The sequence below is a fragment of the Harpia harpyja genome, chromosome 4 (assembly GCF_026419915.1).
Source record: "Harpia harpyja isolate bHarHar1 chromosome 4, bHarHar1 primary haplotype, whole genome shotgun sequence".
NCBI lineage: Eukaryota > Metazoa > Chordata > Aves > Accipitriformes > Accipitridae > Harpia > Harpia harpyja.
Genome location: NC_068943.1, coordinates 82648380 through 82669113, shown reverse-complemented (window position 1 = coordinate 82669113; position 20734 = coordinate 82648380). Strand labels below are relative to the sequence as shown.

Genomic DNA, 20734 nt, shown 5'->3' with positions numbered 1-20734 from the left:
AATTGCATATATACACAGGGGTAGGCTCGCACATACACAATCTCAATTCTTCTAAAATACATATTTTACTTAAGACACACAGAACTGTGATATCCCACAGATAAAACAGCTAATCATCTTTTTAAAAATTACCTCTTCCACAAAGTCCAATGTTACTTGATGTGAATCAGTATCTTTCTGCTAAGTTTTAATAAACGCATTATTAGCAGTTCTTTACAGTTTTGGTATTAAACTCTCACCCTGATGTCAGCATGTCTTAATTTCTGAAACTGCTAAATGAAGGTTCACCAGAAAATTCACTTCCCCAACACCTCTAGATCCTTCCAATTCTGGCATCTGCACTTTGGGCACTGGCTTCTTGATCAACTAAGGTCTAGGCAAGCGTTCTGAAACAAAAGCAAGCCTGACTGACAGGCAAGAAAAATTATCTGACGAGAGTAAACCATCAGTCTGCATGTGTGGGGAAGGTCATTCAACATTCTGGAGGTTACATCCTCTGTTCAGCAGAGACTGTTCAAAACGACTCTGAACTTCCAGTAATGTAAAGGAGTTTGATCACAAGTCTGTAGCCAAAGCCTCTTTTATAAACGAGTCGGGGGGAATAAAAAAGACCCTAAAAAAAGCAAATCACAAAACTGGGTTTTTCCGCTGCTGGTGAATACAGTAACTAAACTGATGTAGACAATGAAGTCAGTGTTTCTACGTCAGATGCTGAAAGGTGAGTATAGCTTTATAAGTAATAATATAGATTCTTTTGGACTTGCGTCTTAAGCTCAGGTGGTATCTTCTCAAAGGTAATCTTGCCTAATAAACTCAAAAACGGGTGGGAAATGGGACATCTGAGTCTATTGTTGGCATATGCTTGTAACATGTACTACAGATTCTGATCTGTATAAAGTTTGCTCTCCTTTGTAAAGTACTATGGATAAATCCTGCTATCAAAAAGCTCAGTATTCCCAATAGCAGGTGAGCTTTTCTCTTTGACTTTAAATTGTATCAGGAAATCTTCTGTAAAAAGCCAGCACAAGATGTTCATCGATGACATGAGCCGTCTCTGTGGTGTTGCAGGGAGAACAGAAATGCGTAAACACCTTGCATTCAGTACTGCTGAGCATCAAAATCCCATCTTGTTCTTGCCTTACATTACCAAGTTGCACTTATTTCCTAACATACTGTTAAGATACATATGAAAACCACATATTTTGCATTAAAATTACCATCAATCCTTTTTCAGTTAACTTCTTGGTAAGATTATTTGGTACACTAGAAAATATACTTTATGACTCTCTGAAATCTTGGAGTGAATATAGTGCCTGAGTTTTATACCCACATCTCATGTTTCTCATAAAGCCTGAGGGAGAGAGGAGAAAGCAGGGAGTAGGGGAAGAATAAGAACTTTGTTCTCCTATATATTATTTAGATTCCTTCAGAGTAAAAAAAATATATTTGAGAAACATGAATCTAACTTTCTCAGTGACATTCACCATTAACGGCTGCGCAATAATTTCGTCCCAGTAGCATTAGCGCTTTAATAGCACCTTGTAAAAGACCTGCTGATATATTTACAGAGTCTTAAATGTTATATATTTTAAAACCAATTTCCAGACACTGTTCATTTTGTTACAAAACACTTGGTGCAAACTAGCTTGCCAGCGCTCTCGATCAGCAAGGTTGAAAGATGGGAGTCCTAATCATTGGCTCCATTGGAGCTCTGTTAAGTGCAGAGCCCAAGAAGAAAAAAAAAAAAATCTTTTATTTAAATTTTTCCACCCCCCAGAATTTAGGACCAGATGGGGATCAACCTGCTTGGCAAGAAAAATAAGCATCCTCCGAAATGCTCTGAATTCAAGAGCTGGAATACCTCCCAAGGAGTTACTGTAATAACCACATATTATTTTCCTTTAGAGCAGCGGTTCCTAAATGTATCTTTTTTTTTTGCCAGGAGTGTTGGTAAGAAAGACTAGCCATGCTACTCCTACAGTGACATTTCTCCATGCCAGGAAAATCAACTGCTGTCGAGCTGTGCTGGCTCTACGTGTGCTTTGTGCCTGGTGGAACCACGCTTGTTGGACCCAGATGCTGCTGCTCAGAGTTTGGACACTGTGTTTTGAATTGCTGATTTGAACAACAGGGCTTTGAATCTGGTAGAAGCTGCATCTATTTCACGTTGGCTCCTGCACTGTCTTATGTAGGGTGGCAACAGAAAATTATCTCAATTATTTTTGCAGCACACCATTTTAATAAACACCGTTTTGCAGAACAACAGAGTCCTGAACTCTGCAACGCTCTCACAGTTTTCATGGCAACGAGCAAAGATCTTCAATCTAGAGATTGTTACCACAAATTGGTTATATCTAGCAGAGGAAAGAAAGAAAAGGAGACAAAACCAATGCTGCATTAGAAAAAGCTCTGAAATCCATAATCGGGATAAGGCTTGTTACCAGTTCCCCTTGAAGCTTTACAGAGTACCTATAGTTTTTTATGGTATCAGGTCTTTTGGTCAAAGCTTCAAATTCTCAGAAGTCCACTAAATAATGGCAGGGAAAGGGAAAAACATTCACTCCCTGAACAGATAAATCAGAATACATTGGCATAAGCAGAGCTGTGCATGGAAATTGTTGCTTGTTTTCACCTTCAGAACTGCAAGGCCAGATTTGGGATGTGAAAGAAAGCAAGAAAAGAGAAAGCCAAACGCATGCTGTCATTAGCATTTCATCGATGGCCCTGAAACACACACCAGGAGGAGAGGGGTGGTTAACCCCTCGCTTCCAAACAAGCACAACGGCATATTCTCAGCTTCTCCAGATCTCACCTCTTCCCCGCAGCTCTTGAGACACGAAGCAGAAGGATTAATCTATGGCTTTGTTTAAACGCCCAGATGCAACTAAGCAGCATGTTTAAAATAATAATAAAAAAAGGGGTGTGGTTGCTCAGGGAAAGCATAGGGACCGCCGTTACAATACCTTTGTGCAGATTTTCCAAGGGCTCCAGGACTCCCCTTCGGAAGGAGGCCATGGGGTCTTGCACGCAGGACCTCAGGCTGAGCATGCTTTGCAGGTGGGGCTCTCGCAGGAGCTGCTCCCTGTAGGCAACGAACTGCGGCGAGCGGCAGAGCAGGGCGGCCACGTTGTGCACAAACTCTGGCACCAGGCAGGTGTAGGCATTATCAGCTTGGCAGTAGTGATAAGCGACAACCTAGCAAAGAGAAGAGGAACAAAAACCGCACCTTCATCAGACACGAGTCGGGCAAGTTGTTAAAAGCAGCATTTTTCGTTTGGTGAGTTTGATGTATTCTGGCAGGTGAAGTCTTTAAGAGTACCGAGTGTTAACTACCTGTGACAAGAATCCAGACAAATCAGTTGGTAAAAACAGGCACTGATCCTGAAAAATGACTGGACCTGCCACTTGAGGAATAAATGAAATTAAGCTGTAGCTGCTCACAGAGATGGACAGTGACAGTAACTGACATATTTGAAGTGCTGCGCTGAGCAGGGAGTGATAGGATTGTGCTCCAAGCTCTGTTTAAGGACTTGGTGTCAGTAATAACTTGTGATTGTTTTCCTGAACTTATTTTTTATTTGCTATTTTCAAATGTCAGGCTCTGTAGAAGCAGGCAGAGAGCACAGGCTGAGTACCTTACAGCAAGGTAGCATCTGCAAACAACAGATTCCCGTGAACAGGGGAGGAATGTCAGACTTCCTATACATTACTCATTCACTGTGATCCCACCCTTCATTCAGAAAATCAATTCAATTTAAAAAAAAACCAAAACAAAACTCCATCCTTTCCCAGGTCACCTGATCTTCCCAGCTCTTCAAACTCTGCTAGAACTCACTAAATTCTGACCACTTATTAAAATAAGCAGAAAACCAGTGATATCTTCTCAGTCCAATCTGCCAACTTTCCTGTTTTCTTTTGCAATATAAAAAAGGCCCACAAAAATCTCTCTCTGCTTGTAAAGCACTCAGCAGGCTGCTCCAGTACCGCTCCAGTGCCCAGCTCCTCCTGCTCCCTTACTGGCACCAGCCTCCTCGTAGCACCGCCTGGCCATTTGGTGTGAGCCTGTGCCAGGTCAAAAAGCTTTTCTTCAGCTCCCATTCACTGGGTTTTCTTTTCAAATGTCACTGTTCATATCCAAAAATATCCCAGCAAGGCAGGTGGGATCAGTTTTGCACCAAAACCACCATTGCCCTGGAGCACTGTAGCACAGAATACAAACATTGTAAAATAAAGCACATTTCTGAACACGGGAAGGACAATATAACTGAGGACACTGCACACACGAGATTTCTGTGGCCTCTCTGGAGGCCGTGTGAGCTCAGATGAAACGTGGCCTGCGGCTGTTGGCCATGATTAAGGCTTTCTGGCTTTCCACCTGCAATAACCAGCGCTCGGTTTGCAGCAGGCTCCCAGGCAGACGGGGTGGTGCATCCAGGCTCTGAGCTCTGCCACTGCCAAGGATGGTACCGAGAAATAAAAACATGAGGCTGTGGGGTCCTCACAGATTGCTGGCTCAGCACTGGCTTTTAATTTTAAATAGTAATCTATGAAATTACCAATGGGGTATAATGCAATAATTTCCTTTCACAGTCAAAACGAGGTGTGATGCATACAGTGATGATAGAGCTAGGTTGTTATTTCAAGCATCAAGACCTAATACACGTGCTTAAGCTTTAATGGATACCTCCAAATTCCTAACAGAAGTTTTCCTACCAGCCAGTTAAAATATAATGTATTACCTTAGAGAACAGCACTGGATAAAGCAATAATAAAGGCAGTGATTTCTTTTTAACAATCCTATTTATTTGGGGATTATAACTTGTGGATTCCACAGTACAAAGTTCTTAAGCAGCCGTCCCTTGATATCAGGTTCCCAGTAACAGAAACCAAATCACTGTATGCAGAGCTCTTATTTCCTACACAATAGGTGTGTAGACACAAAAATAAAGTCTCCTTTTTACGAGTGGCCAATTAACTTCTTCCAGGAATCTGAAGAGCCACGTTGTGGAAAAGGGGACACACCTAGTACCCATGAAGAGAGTGGTCACTGCTAGATATGTGGACTTACATACAGTTACAACTCAATTAATTTAAGCCCCTTCACATACACTCTCGATCCTTGTGCTGGATTTACTGGTATATCGATTAAGCCTTAAACAGTAGGATAAATGCAATGTTTAATAGGTGTGTCTGAAGCTAAACCAGTAAGCAATGAAGATTTTGGAAAGGCAACTGAAGGAAAGGCATTATGATGTTCTCAGAAATGCAACTGCGCCAAAATTTCATCTTGATGTTATTTATTCTCCGTGACATTTTCTCTATCTTCAAATCAAAGAGAGACTGCCAAAAGCCAGTGCTGCAAGCTGAGCCTGGTGCTAGAAATCAGGCTCCTCACTTACAGAACCAGAGTTGGGTGGGAAACAGTTTTCACATCCTGTAAAACTTTTCAAGGTTTCAAAGCATTTCCCTGTTCCACCCTTGGGAATGAGACTAGGGTTAATGTGAAAAGTGAATGAAAGAAACTTCAGGACAAGCAATGGGTTGGTGTTGATGGGGGTCATCCCCAAACACGTTCAAACCCTGTTCTTTCTCCCCTGTATTAGGTGAACGCCTTTAACACCCAGCCACTAATGCTCTGGGGAAGGTCTCTTTCCAATTATTTCACTTTATATACTTTATTAATTGCTCAAGGAACCAGCAAGAGGGCTGGATTACCTTCTCCACTGCTTAGGATTCTCTTCTAAGACATGGGAGACCCTGTCCAGACCTTGTTCTGCACCTGAAATGACCACTCCATAAGCTGTTGTAATTCTGGGGTGGTGTTAGTCTCTCCTCCTTTTGCTTGACCGGACAAGCCAAGAAATACATCCAAGGAACAAAAAAAAACCCAAACCCACCAACTTGTACAGCCTGGAAATGAACTTTTCATTGAAAAAGGTGTGCTCTCAATAAAAGCTTCATTTTCCATAAATGGAACTACTTTGCTTTAAAAACCTTCTTGAGAAAGTTCCAACCATCTCTCGTCATAAACAAAATCCCTGAATTAAACATTTAATTTTATCTAGAAACTGTGTTACAATAAATGAAATCACTCTTCCAAACGTATGGGCATGACTGGATGTTGTGACCAGTAAACATTTATTTTTGATACAATTTAAGGCATAATTTTTCTAATCATTTCAATTTGAACTTTGTCATCACATAGCACTAAACACTATAAAGTGGACCTCCAAAACTTTTAAACCTTTATTTCAGCTATCAGGTTTGTTAAATGATGTTTACAAAGTTGGAAGCAGAAAAATTCCTTGTTCTGAAGTTTGATTAAATTTAAATCACTGGATTGCAAACATTCAGTATACAATGCCTATAGGCATTGTAAGCAACCCTAATGCAAGAGAAGTAGATTACAACGAAGGATGGGAAAACCAACACCTAGATCAAGAGAACTGTTCAAAAATATCTGTTTATGTCATTTTTGTAAGGGCTGAGAATGCAGTTTCGACAAGTCGAGTGACTCCACGCTGAGAAACCAAGACATTATGTTGTTTACATTAAATATCAAATGCCAAAAGTTACAAACTTGTATAATTTCCTTTCTTGCTTGAAAGGGAGCTTCAAAGTAATTCACACTTGTATGATGCATATTTTACTTCCAATGATTATCTCCTCTCCTAAAATGATTTGGAGAGTCTAGCTGGCTACCCACCAAAGAAGTACATTTATCATGAGCTTTTTGCTAGCCAATTTTAAACATTAATGATGTGTTATAAGGCTTGAGAAACACCAGACACAGCGAAGGCAGAGCGCTGCCTCTAACAAACCATGGCCAACGTTCAACACAACCCCATTCTCTCCTGAAGTGGGGTCAGGGAGCACCAAAACTCTCATTTACTCAGAAATGACACAAACATCATCTTCTTAACTGCTACAGAAGAATTATGAAAGATATTATTCATATTCTCTTTAGGTGTCAAATCCAGCAGGTCTTCAGGAGTCTCTTCTCCCAACCCTTCCAAAACCAGCCACCCTACTCTCTCCTTTCTGCCACAACCACTTCCCATTCCTCCCTTCATCCAGCCTCATGTAACCTTCACCTTCCTACCACCCTTTCTGCTGTCCTTCTGTTTGGGTTCTCTCCTTCACCCACCCCTTTCTTGGATGCAGGACTCGCCAACAGTGTCCCATCCTGACATGCAGACACCGTACATCTTTACTGCAGCTCTCCTCCCCACGCCAAAATGCTTTTCTGAACCACGGCCATGCAAACTGCGCTCCAGATCGCCAAGGCCAAGCTACTGATTTCACCTGGCTTGGGCTCAGCAGAGCAGATATGGAAGAATTCCATGAAATCAGAAAAAAAGGGAGATTTCCTCATATAGGTCAGGACCTAGGAAAACAGGTGCTGGAAGAAGGAGGAAGACACTCGTGTGTTAAAAGCAAAGCAGCTATTCCAAGGATAATGGGAAACGCCAGTGGAAGAGCGGAAGAGCTGCATGAATGCAGAAGGAGGAGAGGCTGGAGAGGGCACAGAGAGCGGAAAAAGAGGAAGCACAAAAGAGATTGTGTATCACCTATAAAGTACAGAGGGAAAGAAGAGACTGAACTGTGAAGGGGGAAAAGAAAAGAGAGAAAGGGGAGAAAATGACATGTCAGGAGAGGCAAGAGATAACAGTAATATGAGAAAGGCTGGAAGGACAGTGTGAACATCAAAGGGGAAAGAGGGGCTGAAGATGGCTCAAGGGAAATAAGTTATTTTTACTTAATAGGACAGGCCAATTTTAAGCAGTTCTCTGGCACTATTTGCAAAAAAGAATATCCTCCATTTAAGAAGCATTCCTTTGGCATCACGCCTCTGGTGTGATTTGTCTCTGCTTCCTTCTGTAAGCATGTCATGCAAGGAGGCCATTCTGCCAAGCCCCCCTAAAAGGACCAACCTCACAGACACCTGAGCTCACAGCAACACCCCAGTTCCTCCAGCGCTTTTAAAGGGCTTCAACACTGTATTTTAACCGCATTTCTGCACCTAATAAGATTTATCTTTTTTTGACCCATACAAAATAGCTTCAAATAAATTCAGTTTAATGCTTTTACCTGCCAAAATGCCATTTGCCAAGCATAACGTTGGCTGTAATAATGCAAATGGAAATCAGCACTGCTGTCTCTTATCCATTGCACATGACTGTGCATGTATGTGGTGACCCAGTTTGTTGGGAACATTCATTACTTTTACATAGCCGAGAATGCCAGCAAATGCCCTCTGAAACTCATTAGTGTCGCAGGGCATCAAGGCTCAGAAGTAATGAATCCCTCCACCTCCATGTAAGGTAGGAGTACTCCCTTTCTTTCTATACGCCTGCAGCAACGATAATGACACTTTGGCTTATGGCTTGGAGGATGGGGAGAAGAGCCTCTGAAGCCACCAGCCGTGCTCAGCATCAGCTGAGTGCGCTAATGCAATGGACGTACAGCTGCTCGACATAGGGTACGACCCATTAGCGCAGCAGAGCTGGCTTTCAGGTCCATTTGTTTAAGTGCTGCTACCACAAGCAACCACACAGCATCCAGAAACCCAAAGAATATAGCTGCTCAATGGGTTATTTAAAACTGTGTAGCCGATCCATTAAAAATCCTCTGTGAGTAAGGGATAAAACCTTCAGGGAAAAAGGGGGAAGGTGACCCTAACCAGAGGGGACACAGTTCAGGCTTCTTCCTTTGAGCTGAACTGATCTCACCTTGGGCTGTCGTACCTCTGAACGGCGCTGGTGCCCCTTGCTGAAAGGCAAAGGTCACCTAGGACACGTATTTGTGGGTCAGTATTTTTCAACACAGGCTAGGGCTGGTGGGAAAGCTTCCCATTTCATTTCTCTGAGGTGAAGGACCAGCTCCAGACAAGCCAGGTTGAGTCACCATCCCCGAAGTTATTTGAAAGACGTGTAGACATGGCGCTTAGGTACATGGTTTAGCGGTGGACTTGGCAGTGTTAGGTTTACAGTTGGACTCAATGATCTTAAGGGTCTTTTCCAACCTAAATGATTCTATGATTCTAAGGTCATGCTCCAGCTGAGCTGCATCAGCCCAAGTTATACATTGCCTAGCATCATTTGGAGACAGAAAGGCAGCACTGCAAGGACAGCCACGTGGTGACTTAGCGATGGTCACTGACCTACCCTGGCCAGAGGAAGTAAAGTCGAGAAGTATTTTAGTGGATAAAAGATTAAACAGTAAAAAGCCAGGAAAAGCAAGGCACAACATGGGAGAGGTGTGCAGTGCTGCCTTTTTATGGATCTTAGGTTTAAAAACCTTACTGTTTATATTCACAACTTTTTTTTTCAGTTTCACCTTAGAGTCGTTCCGTGATATCAGGCAATATGTTTATAAGCACTAAACTGCAGTAGATGGGCTTACAGTTACATGAAGCTACATATTCAGCTATACGTTCCTAGCTCACCAGGAAAGCTGGTATGCATCTATCGCAGCGAAGGAGCCGAGTCTAGCTTGACTTGTTGGCATTGCAGAAAAACTGGCAGCCTGCTCATTGTCGGAGGGCAGACTTGAAATAAATTCAGCAATCCTGCAAACTTATTTCCATAATACACGCATATATATTAAAACAAAAGACTAACCAAGCAGTTTTGCCAGAAATGCTTATGTTTTATTTGCAAGTGTCAAGAATGGTGTTGCAATGTGAGTAGTTTTATTCATGACTTTTGAGAGTTTGCCAGATCTGGCAAGACAACCGCTCTTGTCCTCCTTCCCTGCAAGTCTCCCTACTCCACGCTATGGTACAAACCCCTATTGAGACGGGATGGAGGGAAAGTTGCAGAGAAACCTCCCCAGCAAGGACCGCTCCAAAGTCCGCTGCTGAGAGCTGGGGTCTGACACACATCCCCACGCTCCTCACCACGACCAGTGGGAAGTCCAGCAGGAGCCACTGCCTCAGCTCCTCCTTGGAGGCAGGAGAAGCCCGTCAGTGAAAGGGAAAAAAGGGGATTGTGCCAGCTCAGTTCCCAGCAAGGATTAATGTTACCTTTAAAATTAGGAAATTGATTCACAGAAATCTCTGCTAAGAAGCTATTAACATTGCCATATACTTAATATTTTCCTTGCAAGGAAATGGAAGGCAAGGCATTTACCTCTTGATGCCTCAAGTTTCCTGGCACGCTTCTTTATCCCTGTCTACACAATGCCAACCACAACCTTGAACATAGCCCTGGTGTGACAGCAAGACTTTGAACTTTCCCTTTTAAAAATATTCTCCCTTAACATATCCAAAATGATCACTAGGAGCTGGAACAGGCCAGCCAGAGCAGACTGGGGTGATGCTCCAAGTAAATTATACAAGGGCATTATTATACTTCCAGTATTTTCTCCCCTAATCTCTCAAGGCAGAATCACTCTGCTTCCACTTCCAAAATCTGAGTGAGATGAGCTGTTGGGAAGAGAAATGACAAAACGAACAGAGCAATGTCCATTTTAAGCTCCTTGTTTTCTCTCATTCTTTCAGGAGAAACTACTGCAAACCCTGAAAAGTATCCAACCCTTCCTGCCACAATCGGTGCTCGTATGGCAAAAGACTCCATTTCTGACCGAAGAGATGGACGGAGACATGAGAAACCTCAACAGCTGCGCACCAGGGTTTGGGAGGAAGGGAATTTTGCCTTCTGTTTTTGATGTTTTTCTCCTCCTAGGACCCACCAGTGAGGATAACTTCAGATAACTCCTACACCAGTTGGATACAGTTTTCCTGGCACAGCTTTTGAGGACAAAAATCACACCTGATACTGGTTTTCTGAACTGCCTCATTTCTAAGCATTTTTCTTCTCCATTAGTTTGCTGATGAACACTGAACTAGAAATCATGGATGACTTCAAACTGCTCCCTAAGAATATAACAAAATAATGCTCTTTTCCAGCATGGCAAGACTGAGTGGAGCTCCTGCTAAGCAGTCTTTGGTTACCTATTTTTAAAATTAATGATTTGTTCATCTCTGACAACAAGAGCTAAAAGCAACCCTTGCCCCCAAGAACTTAGTGCGTGAAAAACAAGCAGAAAAGTACAACCCTGAATAATCCAGAGGAGGAAAAGCAACTGTTCACCTTTCATTTCTGTCATCATAAACACACAACTTCTGAGTTTTGGGATAAGTGACATTTTCAGAAGGAACGGAGTGGGTGAGAGGGACGGCGTGCTTCCCACTAGCATTCTGGAGCCTGTGCCAACCATTACTTAAGCCTGTTAGTATATTATTAATCACTTTCATAATGATCTGCATTTCTCTAGCACAACGACCACAGCACAACCTGAGACCATCCTGCTCTGCTCAGTGCAAGCAGAGGTGGAACATCTGTACATAGCTTTATCTAGCTCCTTACATAGATTTCATGTATCTCCTAAAATACTCCTGACAATTGTGGCTGTCCATCACTGTCAACACTTTCTTCCCTACTTCAATTCTGACTCTAGTCTTAATGCAACTATAGAACACACATGTCAAAGAAATACTTCTCCAACCAGACTAACCTACAGATGGGTCAGTCTTCCCTTCACTTCCTCAGGCTCTTTTTTCTTCAGCCAGTTGAACAAAAACTGTTTTAAGTAGGCCATCAGCAATTCTTTTTTTATTCCACAACTACTGATACAGGAATATGCTGCTCTTCTCTCCCTTCCTCCTGCACCAAAGGACATTCCACTTCTTTTTTTTTTTCCCTCTTTTCTTTTTTAGATTAGACTTTGGAGAGCCTTTAGCTTATCTATATGAAGGGTTTTCTTAAACTGTCCCCAAGAATGACTGTTGGAGAATGTGGCATCAGAAATTCAGATAGGCAGCTAAATTATTTTAAACAACTATTTTTACTATTGTCTACCAAGACATTCAGCGTATTTGCTCTGTTTAGGAGTTCAGCATCTTCAAAGCCTCTTATGAACAACAAATTCTCACGATCTCTCAAAGGCAAGTTAGATGTGTGTGATTGAGTTTCTGAATGAGGCGATCGCACACAGAACAAAGAGCTCAACACTGTTATTTTAATGGATTTTCAATTCTGTTGCCAGGTCAGTAATCCTTTTTCTCCCAGTGTCACTCAGAGACTTCAAAAACCACAGCTGGGGTGGAACAGTCAGTGTTTGTTTTATCTAGGAGGACATCATACGGCATGGTTCTTTCTAAGCAAATCAATTTATCTGCTGTTGACAGCAAGTATTCATCAGTGGTGAAGCCGAGTTGTACTACTCAGGAGGTTACTAAGAGTGCACTAGGCACACGACTTCCAGCTATCAATTTGACAAACATCCTAAACCATTTTATTTGCCTTTATTTCCCTTCCTGAGGCTTGATAATCCATCAAACTTACTGTTTGTAGCATGCTGTGCAGCAGTGCTGGAAAAGGCTCTGATGCAATAAAAACAGAATTGTTGTTTATGATAGAGAATCATCAGCAGGAATATGGAGCTAAAAAAAAAACCAACCAAAAAACCTCCTATACTTTCAGAAAAATTTCCCTCTGTGGTAGGAAATGAAGCTCTGAATCAGGATATAAGCTTGTGCTTTATTTCAACGCATGCCTTCATCCAGCCACACACTGCAGCACTACCTGGAAGACAACTGCTCTTCCGAATTGAGAAAACCAAGTAACACCTAGTTACGTATTCCTTCCAGCATCAGATATCAAAGGACCATTAGCTGCATGGATCACTTTTCTTTTAATAGGCAGGGAAATGGAGGCAGGCAGATGAGATGCTGGTCTCCAAGGATCCCAACAAGGCTAACGGCAAAGCTGGGAATAGACCCAAGGTCTCCAAATGCTGAATCAAGCCATGCTGCTGCTGCTCTGACTCATCCCAGGAACTGTTTGCTAAACACTATGAAGCTTTTCAGAAGTTCTGCATGCTGTGTCAGCTATTCGGGTAGAAGCAGCGATTCCAAGTACTCTAAAGTCAACTCATCAGCCTTGGCATTGATCTTTTCATGAAGGCCTAATGTTTGGAAGCTGGTGATGGTTATTTCTGGAATCTGCCTACATTTACAGTAGCTGAGATTTACTGGGAGATTAATAATCCTAAAAGTCTGTAATCCTGCTGCTAGCACAAGAGGTAGTACGTCTTCCTAACTCATTTGTTATGTTCTGACAGCAAAACACAGGATTTGTTTTGCAGAAAAACTTTGGCTAGGGGATGAGCAGAGCTTTAAAACCCTGTCCTAAAGGAGTCTGCAGCCAAGGTATAACAACCTATTTTTACCTTATTTTTGGCTATAAAGATTGTTTCTTGCTCTTTTCTCCAGTGAGCAGAGATGAAAAAAGCTTCAGTGCATGATCTATGCAGTGGATGTGACACACTGTTTGAAAAAGTCATATCCCTTACCTTTTTCAGGAGGAAATTGAAGCTAAAACTGTATCCATTTATCAATTATGTATCCAGCAGGATTCCTTAAGCACCCAGGGGAAGAAAGTCGAGATAGATGAGGTATTTTAAGCAGAGATAGTACACACTTTACTGGCTTTCTGGTAGTCTGTAATGCTTAAGATTTGCAAGGAATACGATGACTAATGTATCCTGAACAAAACCAGACCTGGCCACTGCATTCCTTTCAAGAACTCCACGTGGAAGAGGAGAATAACAAGTCTTAATATTTATTTACATGGATACCGCACGCTCTCTGCCTTGCCATCTGGGTCCAGCAGAAAAGCAGATAGGACAAGACAGTATCTGGCACAAAAAGCCAAGCAAAACACGTCCTGGTAATAATTTAGAACAAAGACTTTGCTTGACATTTTCCTCTCCAAAGTGGGAGCAGGCAACAGGAAAGCATTAACTGCTCACATCCTCTCAAAAGGTGTAGGAGGAGCAAGCTCCTCGGATTTCAAAGCAATATAATGGCACCTTCCCACCACCACAAAAGTAGGGCTAAATCTCAGTAATACAATAAAATTCAAGCTGTAAATCTCCCCTAGAGTAAGTGATCATGTTATATACAATCCACTCTTGCCATAAACAATTTGTGTATTGCTCAAAAGGCTATGATCTGTTTTGTAGACTTTTCCAAAAAACACCTAAGCACATACACAGCAGTAACACTCATAATCTGTGCCTTTACCCTCTGTATGATACCTGCTCTTTTCAAAATGAAACAGTGGTCAAACACTTGGCAATTTTGTTTTCACTGTTGAAGAAAAATTAACAATTATTCCCGTAACTATGTCATATCATAACATTTGTAAGGATAAAGTACGATGGCTGGGAAAGGTAAACTCTCAGAGTAGAAGGGGAGTGTATTTGATGTAATGGGAACTTCATTTTACAGAAATAACTTTCCCCGGCTAATAAAACTTGTTCCAGAAGTTTTTCTCTAGACTCCCTCCCAGTAAGCATTTGAACGCACACATTTTCCAGTGCACCAAGTGATGTAAGGCAGGAGACCTTCCAACCGGTTCCACTAAAACTGACATTTTCCCAAGGACCAAAAAAATCCCAAGACAAATGTTTCCGTACCTGCGAAGCAAGTCTCCGCATGGCCTCTTCCTGGCGCCGGCGCATTTCGGGAGTCCCCGGGCAGCTCCCGCTGGTGATTGACGAGTGAGCAGAAGGCGGCTGGGTTAAGGGCAGCTCTCGGTTTGCATCCACATCTGTCCCAAGGAAAGAGGTTATGAATTGCTACAGGACAAGCACAACCGACATTATTATTACAGCCTAGGCAGCTGCTGTTTTCTAGCAGGTCATGCATGGCAGCTAAAATACTTTCCACAAATACTCTGGTTAGGATTTCAGGCAGCAAGAGATTGTGACACCGTCCAGCCAGGCCAGAGGCTCCCCAAGAAACTTCTTTTGGAAGTAGCACTTTTGGGAAGGACTGCTAAGATAAAACACTGAGCTTGTCTTATTCATCTTCTCCACCGTGATTTCATTGACTTTAAAATAATCACAATGATTGAGCGAATTGTGTGCTCTCAAAGTTATGCTCTATCTTCAAGTTTGGTACATTTTAGTGCAGTGCTCTCCTACTCTGCAGTTCTGCCAATAGATCTTCCCTCGTTATGAACTATCGCTGGTTAATTTGGTTCCGAGTCCTTCAGTGGAGACAGCCAATTTTTCTGAATTATGTACCGATTTTATAACATACATAAATGGAGAGCCACAGCTAACATATTCATCTGAAGCCCATTAATGTAATCAGAGGGAATGAAGCAGGAGTCGCACCAGGATCTGGAAAAGGCTTGCAAGCAAATAATGAATTATACCGGAATCATCTCTGTCAAGTTTAACTGCTTTCTATTGCGTTTTAGCCATTTCTTTTGCCTGGCAAAGCAGAAATTGGCTTTACTGGCAGATTGTTACAACTGTCCATTCACCTGGCCTTTGTGGGTAACATTTTCAAACAACTCTTATTTTTGCTCATCAGTACTCATACAGAGTATTTTTCAATGATGCTAAGACATGCTGTACTTGATGATGTCCAATTACTGATTTCTTTATTTTAGGAACATTTTAAAAGCAACAGTCCTCTCAAGTGCAGTCTGTACTAGCAGAGGATTTTCCTGAATGGATTGCTGCAATGCATCCTTGAGCTTGACTTGAAATCATAATGCAAACAATGACCCATTTAATGGCAAACAACAAAGGAGGATGACTACTGCCTACATAATTAAACCCTGAATGTGTTAGCAGTGATGCACATTTTTGATTTTGAGCATGCAGCAACACCTTCACCTGTATTATTTTTCTGAGACAGGAATTAAGAGTATGAGGCTCTATTTATGCCAGTTTACTTATGCTGATAGCACAACTGCTGTAGTATAGTCAGGTCACCTGATTAGCATTTATTATTAAACACAGATTTTACTAAGCATAATACTTTTTTCAGCATGTTAAAAAAAAAATAAAAGAAACTTGCAGAATAATAATTATCTTCTATAGTTAGACTAGGACTTGTAATCTCTTTAGGAAACAAAGTCAAATTAGTTGATTGATTCGGAAGGTCTCCATCCCAATAACTAACACTAAGAAATCATTCAGCTTTCAACTTCGTGAACAAACCAGAGTGCGAACTAAACAACAGCATGTTAGGTGTGACCAAGGATCTTCATCCTTTGTGCATGAAAGATGCAGGGCACCTTCTCATTTGACATATCCAAGCTTTTAGTCCAGAAACAGTTAAGTACAGTAGTCTCTTTAATCTCCACAATCCCTCTAAGCAGACTGGGGAGACATACAGTTGGTGCACTGCAGAGCTGCCGTTAAAATATAGAAACAAGCCCTGCCTTTCACTATGCATTGTTCATTTAGCTCTGACAAGTGACACTATTCAACATGCCAACATTCGGTGACATTTCAGATATTTCGACATGGCTAACAGTACTGCATTCCAGTAAACAGATTTAACTACAGTTTCACTGAGATACAGTGACCTAGATCCTCAAAGATACCTTTAGGTACCTAACCCAGTATTTTTAGTCCTGTCCTACTCACTTAACTGAGAGCTGAATTATTTTAAAATGTTGTCATCCCCACCTGCAAACATGTCAGCACAGAGTGATGTGAATTGGATGGGACCGCAAGAGGTAGAGCAATGCTGCGTGCCGAGCCTACATGGGCTCGCAACCCACCCTAAACATTTATACCATGATAAACCGAGATAAACAAAACATACAGGAAAGAGAATGCACTGGCATGTATTTGTAATAATAAAACACTGGCAATTAAAATTGGAGTCTTCCCAATCAGAGAAAATCTGTGATTTTTCTAAATCAGAGAAATAAAAGGCAGACTATTTTGACTCTCCAAAAAGTAGACTTGGAATAGGAGCAGTATAAATATTGCTGACAGGTGCTTCCTTTGCTTGGCAACAAAGACTAAGCTGATTTCTGGAGCCTGAAAAGGAATGGGATCTTTTCAGCCAAAACCATTACAAAAGCTGATGGAAAAAGTCTCCAGTTTTTTAAGATCTGTGTACTGTTGTACTTACGTTTTGGAGAGGCATGCGGGCTATCAGAAGCAATCTGTCTCATACGTGTGCCATGGCAGCTGAGCGCAACCAGTCTGGAGATGATGGCAGTTTTTCCAAACCCAATGTTCCCAACAATCACTACACCTCGGTTGACACTGGCGTTTGAACTCTGCAGCTGCGCATCTATCTCGTGGAACACCCAGTCCCGGCCAACGAAGACGGACTCGGTGGTGATGCTGGGCACCTCAAAGAGCAGTGGTTTCAGAGAGATGTCGGGAGGTCTATAAGGTGCGAAGCGTACTATATACAAGAAACACAGGGAAAGAACACAAACATCAATGCTAACAGTAAAACTATAGTTTGGAAATTGCTGTTTAATCTTCCTTAGAAATCTTTTCATTGCAAAAAGTGAAAAAAATACAAGCTTGTTTATTACCCACAGGTTTGTTGTCAAAAGCATCTGGCTTATTCATAGCATTTTCCACCAAAGGAGTTCAGAGAATTTTACAGGAAGAAGTAGTTTACAGCTAGGGAAAGTGTAGCTGGAGAAATGAAATTTCTTGCTTAAAGTCACCATAATCAAAGGCCCTGCCACAGGCAGAACGCTACGCTTTCCAAGGCAGCTACCCCTGTGCAAAGTACTGTATATCTGTTCAATATATAGATATATAATATGTCTGTTGAGCACACAAAAAAAAAATCTTAGCACTTAGAAGTGTTAAATCAATCTAAGCAAAGTTATTTCAACTCTTCCAAAGTATATAAATAAAACCAGATTGCTGATAGGATTTTCCTGTACGGCAATCAAAACATTTTCTCTTTTCACAAGGAAAAGCGGCGTGGCAAGCAACATAAAGTTAACAAAGAGTGCAAGAAATACCTCCCCAACAGATCACATATGCTGGTGCAACGCTAACACCTAAAAACATGGATATTGATCCTGTTACTTTTCCCATTTTTTTATGCGTTAGATTATAATAAAATGTACAACTAAACCCAAACCAGCCTTGAAACCTTTTCAGGAACATTTGGGGGTGGAGGGAGAGGGTATTTGCCATTCTTTCCATTTGGCACAAGCTATCTAGCGAACACACACCTAAAAAGAGTAACAATTATGCCCAGAGCCGGTGCAAAGATGCTATTAGAAAGATCAAGTCATATGGTGCGTTCTGCCTATGAGATCTGTAATTGGGAGATGACATGCATAAATCTATAAAAAAAATTTTTACAAGTGATGGAAGCACTTTCTGCTGACAGAGACAGTTGCTGGATCTTCCCACTTTACCACCAAAATGGTTTCTTAATTAAAAACTTTCAGAAGGTGGCCGCAAAGACAGCAGGTGATTCCCACTCAGGGGGAGGTTAGTCATCACACTGTGCGTTTTAGCTGCAAACTTTGAGTTTTAGAACATAATTCCTTCAAGTCAGGGCTAAGTGACGTGGATAGAGCTACATCCATGGGACACGATTTCAGACCTGGACCTGGTATGGCAGCTCTGAACACACCTTCCAACTGCAGTACACGCACTGAACTTCACATTCAACACACATATTTAAGCTGATGTGGTAAGCTGTGGAAAATTTGAGCTGTGGATCACAGAAGTTGAGTTCAATTTGTTTTGAGATCACACGGCATGCTGCAGACAAAAACAACCATACAAAATCTAGATGTCTCCATGGTGTATTTTAAAAGAAAATCCCATGAAGCCGCAGAGGAGGAGTTCCCCCAGCGGGACTGCAGAAGGATTTAAGTAAAAAAACCTATCAGTTTGCTCAGTGTTATCTCTTGGCACGATCACACTCCCATCATTTACATTAGCCGCTTCCAGTGGAGACGGTTTGGTTTCTTTGAAGTTTTAAAAGCCCTCAGACATTTAAAAAGTACAAACATCATTCAGCAACTGCTGACGTCTGTCATTTCTTCACTCGCGGCCGTGCGGGCGGTGGTTTAATCCCACGCAGACCTCCTGGCCTGGCCTGGCCTGAGGGCCCGCAGGGTACGGACCGTGCTACTGCACCAGGCTTTCTACTGAACTCATCGAAAATAGCTTATCTAATAACAACAGGGGGATGCTTTATCTACGTGGGAAGAAGTTATAGATGTGCTACCATCCTGAACACCTTACTGTAAATATAAACACACGGTTTTTGAAGGGACCAGCGTGCTGTGTCAAGCTCTGCGCTCCGGGATGAGCTCCGCTCCCAGGCTGTGCAATGAATCCCTCTGGAAGCTGCAAACCACACCAGTGCCCGCTCCCTCCCAGTCCCCCCCTGCCACCCTCCCTCCCTCTGGACCAGTCCAGCAGCAGAAGACCTGCTCCCCCTGACCCCGAGGCTCTGCCACCTCTGCCCCAGTACACCCTGTGCCCCGACTCCAGCACTGCACTGGGACCCTCCCCGGGGAACCGCTGAACTGACGCCCATGGCTCAAATCACCTTGAAATCCTTGGCAGACGTGACCAGGGAGCTGATCCGTTAAACCAGAGCTGCTAGAGGGGTTGGGATTTAATGTTACATCAGATATGCCTAAGGAAAACAGCTTGTATTTAAAAATGTTAGGTATTTTGAATTTCCTTTTTTTTTTTTTTTTAACCGATACAGAAAATACTGCAGACAGGAGCTGTATTTTTATTCCCACTTGAAAATGATGAATGTGCTTTAAATTTATCCTAGGGTGGAGATGCCTTTTGAATTGCATGAGCTCACAAGCAGCTCGTTTGATTCCCCTTGCTGGGGTCTGTCACGCGAACGCAGCGGGATGTGCTGGCACAGGAAGATGCTGGAGAAGCAAAAATCGCTGGCGGTGGGAAGGGACGAGGCAGCGAGGCTGCTGCTGCCAGCGGTGCCGAGGCAGCCCCGGAGCCACGCGTCCCCACGTCTCCATCGCAGCTCCTGGCTGCGGCAGCACCAGCCTGGCTCCCGGCGTCAGTGGGACCGATGGGCTTCCCACCAGCGGATGGCATATTGCAGGAGCAATAGCACACGGACGTGGCAGAGAGAACCAGCTGTAGCGGTTCGACTGTTGCAAATTAAGCGTTCCAGCAGTGCATTTGACGAGGGAAAATTTTTGTTTGCATTATGCCGCCAATACTATATATAGAAAATTAAATGAAAAAAATTAAAAAAAAAAAATCAAAAGACTCCATTTGGAAAACATCAAGCTAAGATTTGTGCTTGATAAGCTACAGCTTTGCTTTACTTGTGCGTGCGTGTATATACATGATACGTTGTGTTAGTGAGTGAAAATGTACAATAACACTCTTCTGAAAGCCAGAAGTCTAACAGGTACCAAATGGTCTCGGGGGCTAATGCAGAGACAAGACTGATTAAATATAAAAGCTATGGGATCCAATAAGGTCCTGCTTTACATAGTGGAGACCTGGACTCAAATCTTGGTTTCTTTTTAGAGGTGCAGATAGCTTTGAGGCTGTGTGACACCTACACCTTTGACCACAACACCCCAAACGGAAAAAGGATATCCTAAAGATCGGTCTTTATCCAAGTGCTAAAGAATGAATCATGAATATACACATCTTGGCTGTAACCTGGGAATAGCATAGCCTGTCCTAAAAAAGGCTTAACAAAACCCTGAGAAGAGACATACCCACTTACCTACCTATATCCAACCTTCCTACCCCTCCAGACCTCCCAACACCACCAGTCACTGACAACAGCAAAGCAAACCTCCTCTCCTGCTAGCCTGGTGGGACATTTCATGACTTCAGGCTTTGTAACGTCAGGGCTCCCAGCCGGCAGGGGATGCTGGTAAGCATCTCGCCATTAAGAAAACACTCA

At 42.5% G+C, this 20734-nt stretch overlaps 1 protein-coding gene across 17 annotated transcripts in view; it reads right to left on the bottom strand.

Annotated features, from left to right (window-relative positions):
• Positions 1–20734, bottom strand: part of TANC2 (tetratricopeptide repeat, ankyrin repeat and coiled-coil containing 2) — a 273282-nt gene that overhangs the window by 53676 nt on the left and 198872 nt on the right. For all 17 annotated transcript variants that reach the window (XM_052785087.1, XM_052785092.1, XM_052785093.1 and 14 more), the window contains 3 exons: positions 16958–17239; positions 14488–14621; positions 2964–3195 (listed from right to left, as the gene is read on the bottom strand). In XM_052785087.1, coding sequence (XP_052641047.1) covers positions 2964–3195; positions 14488–14621; positions 16958–17239 — 648 coding nt within the window. The remainder of the gene's footprint in view (positions 1–2963; positions 3196–14487; positions 14622–16957; positions 17240–20734) is intronic.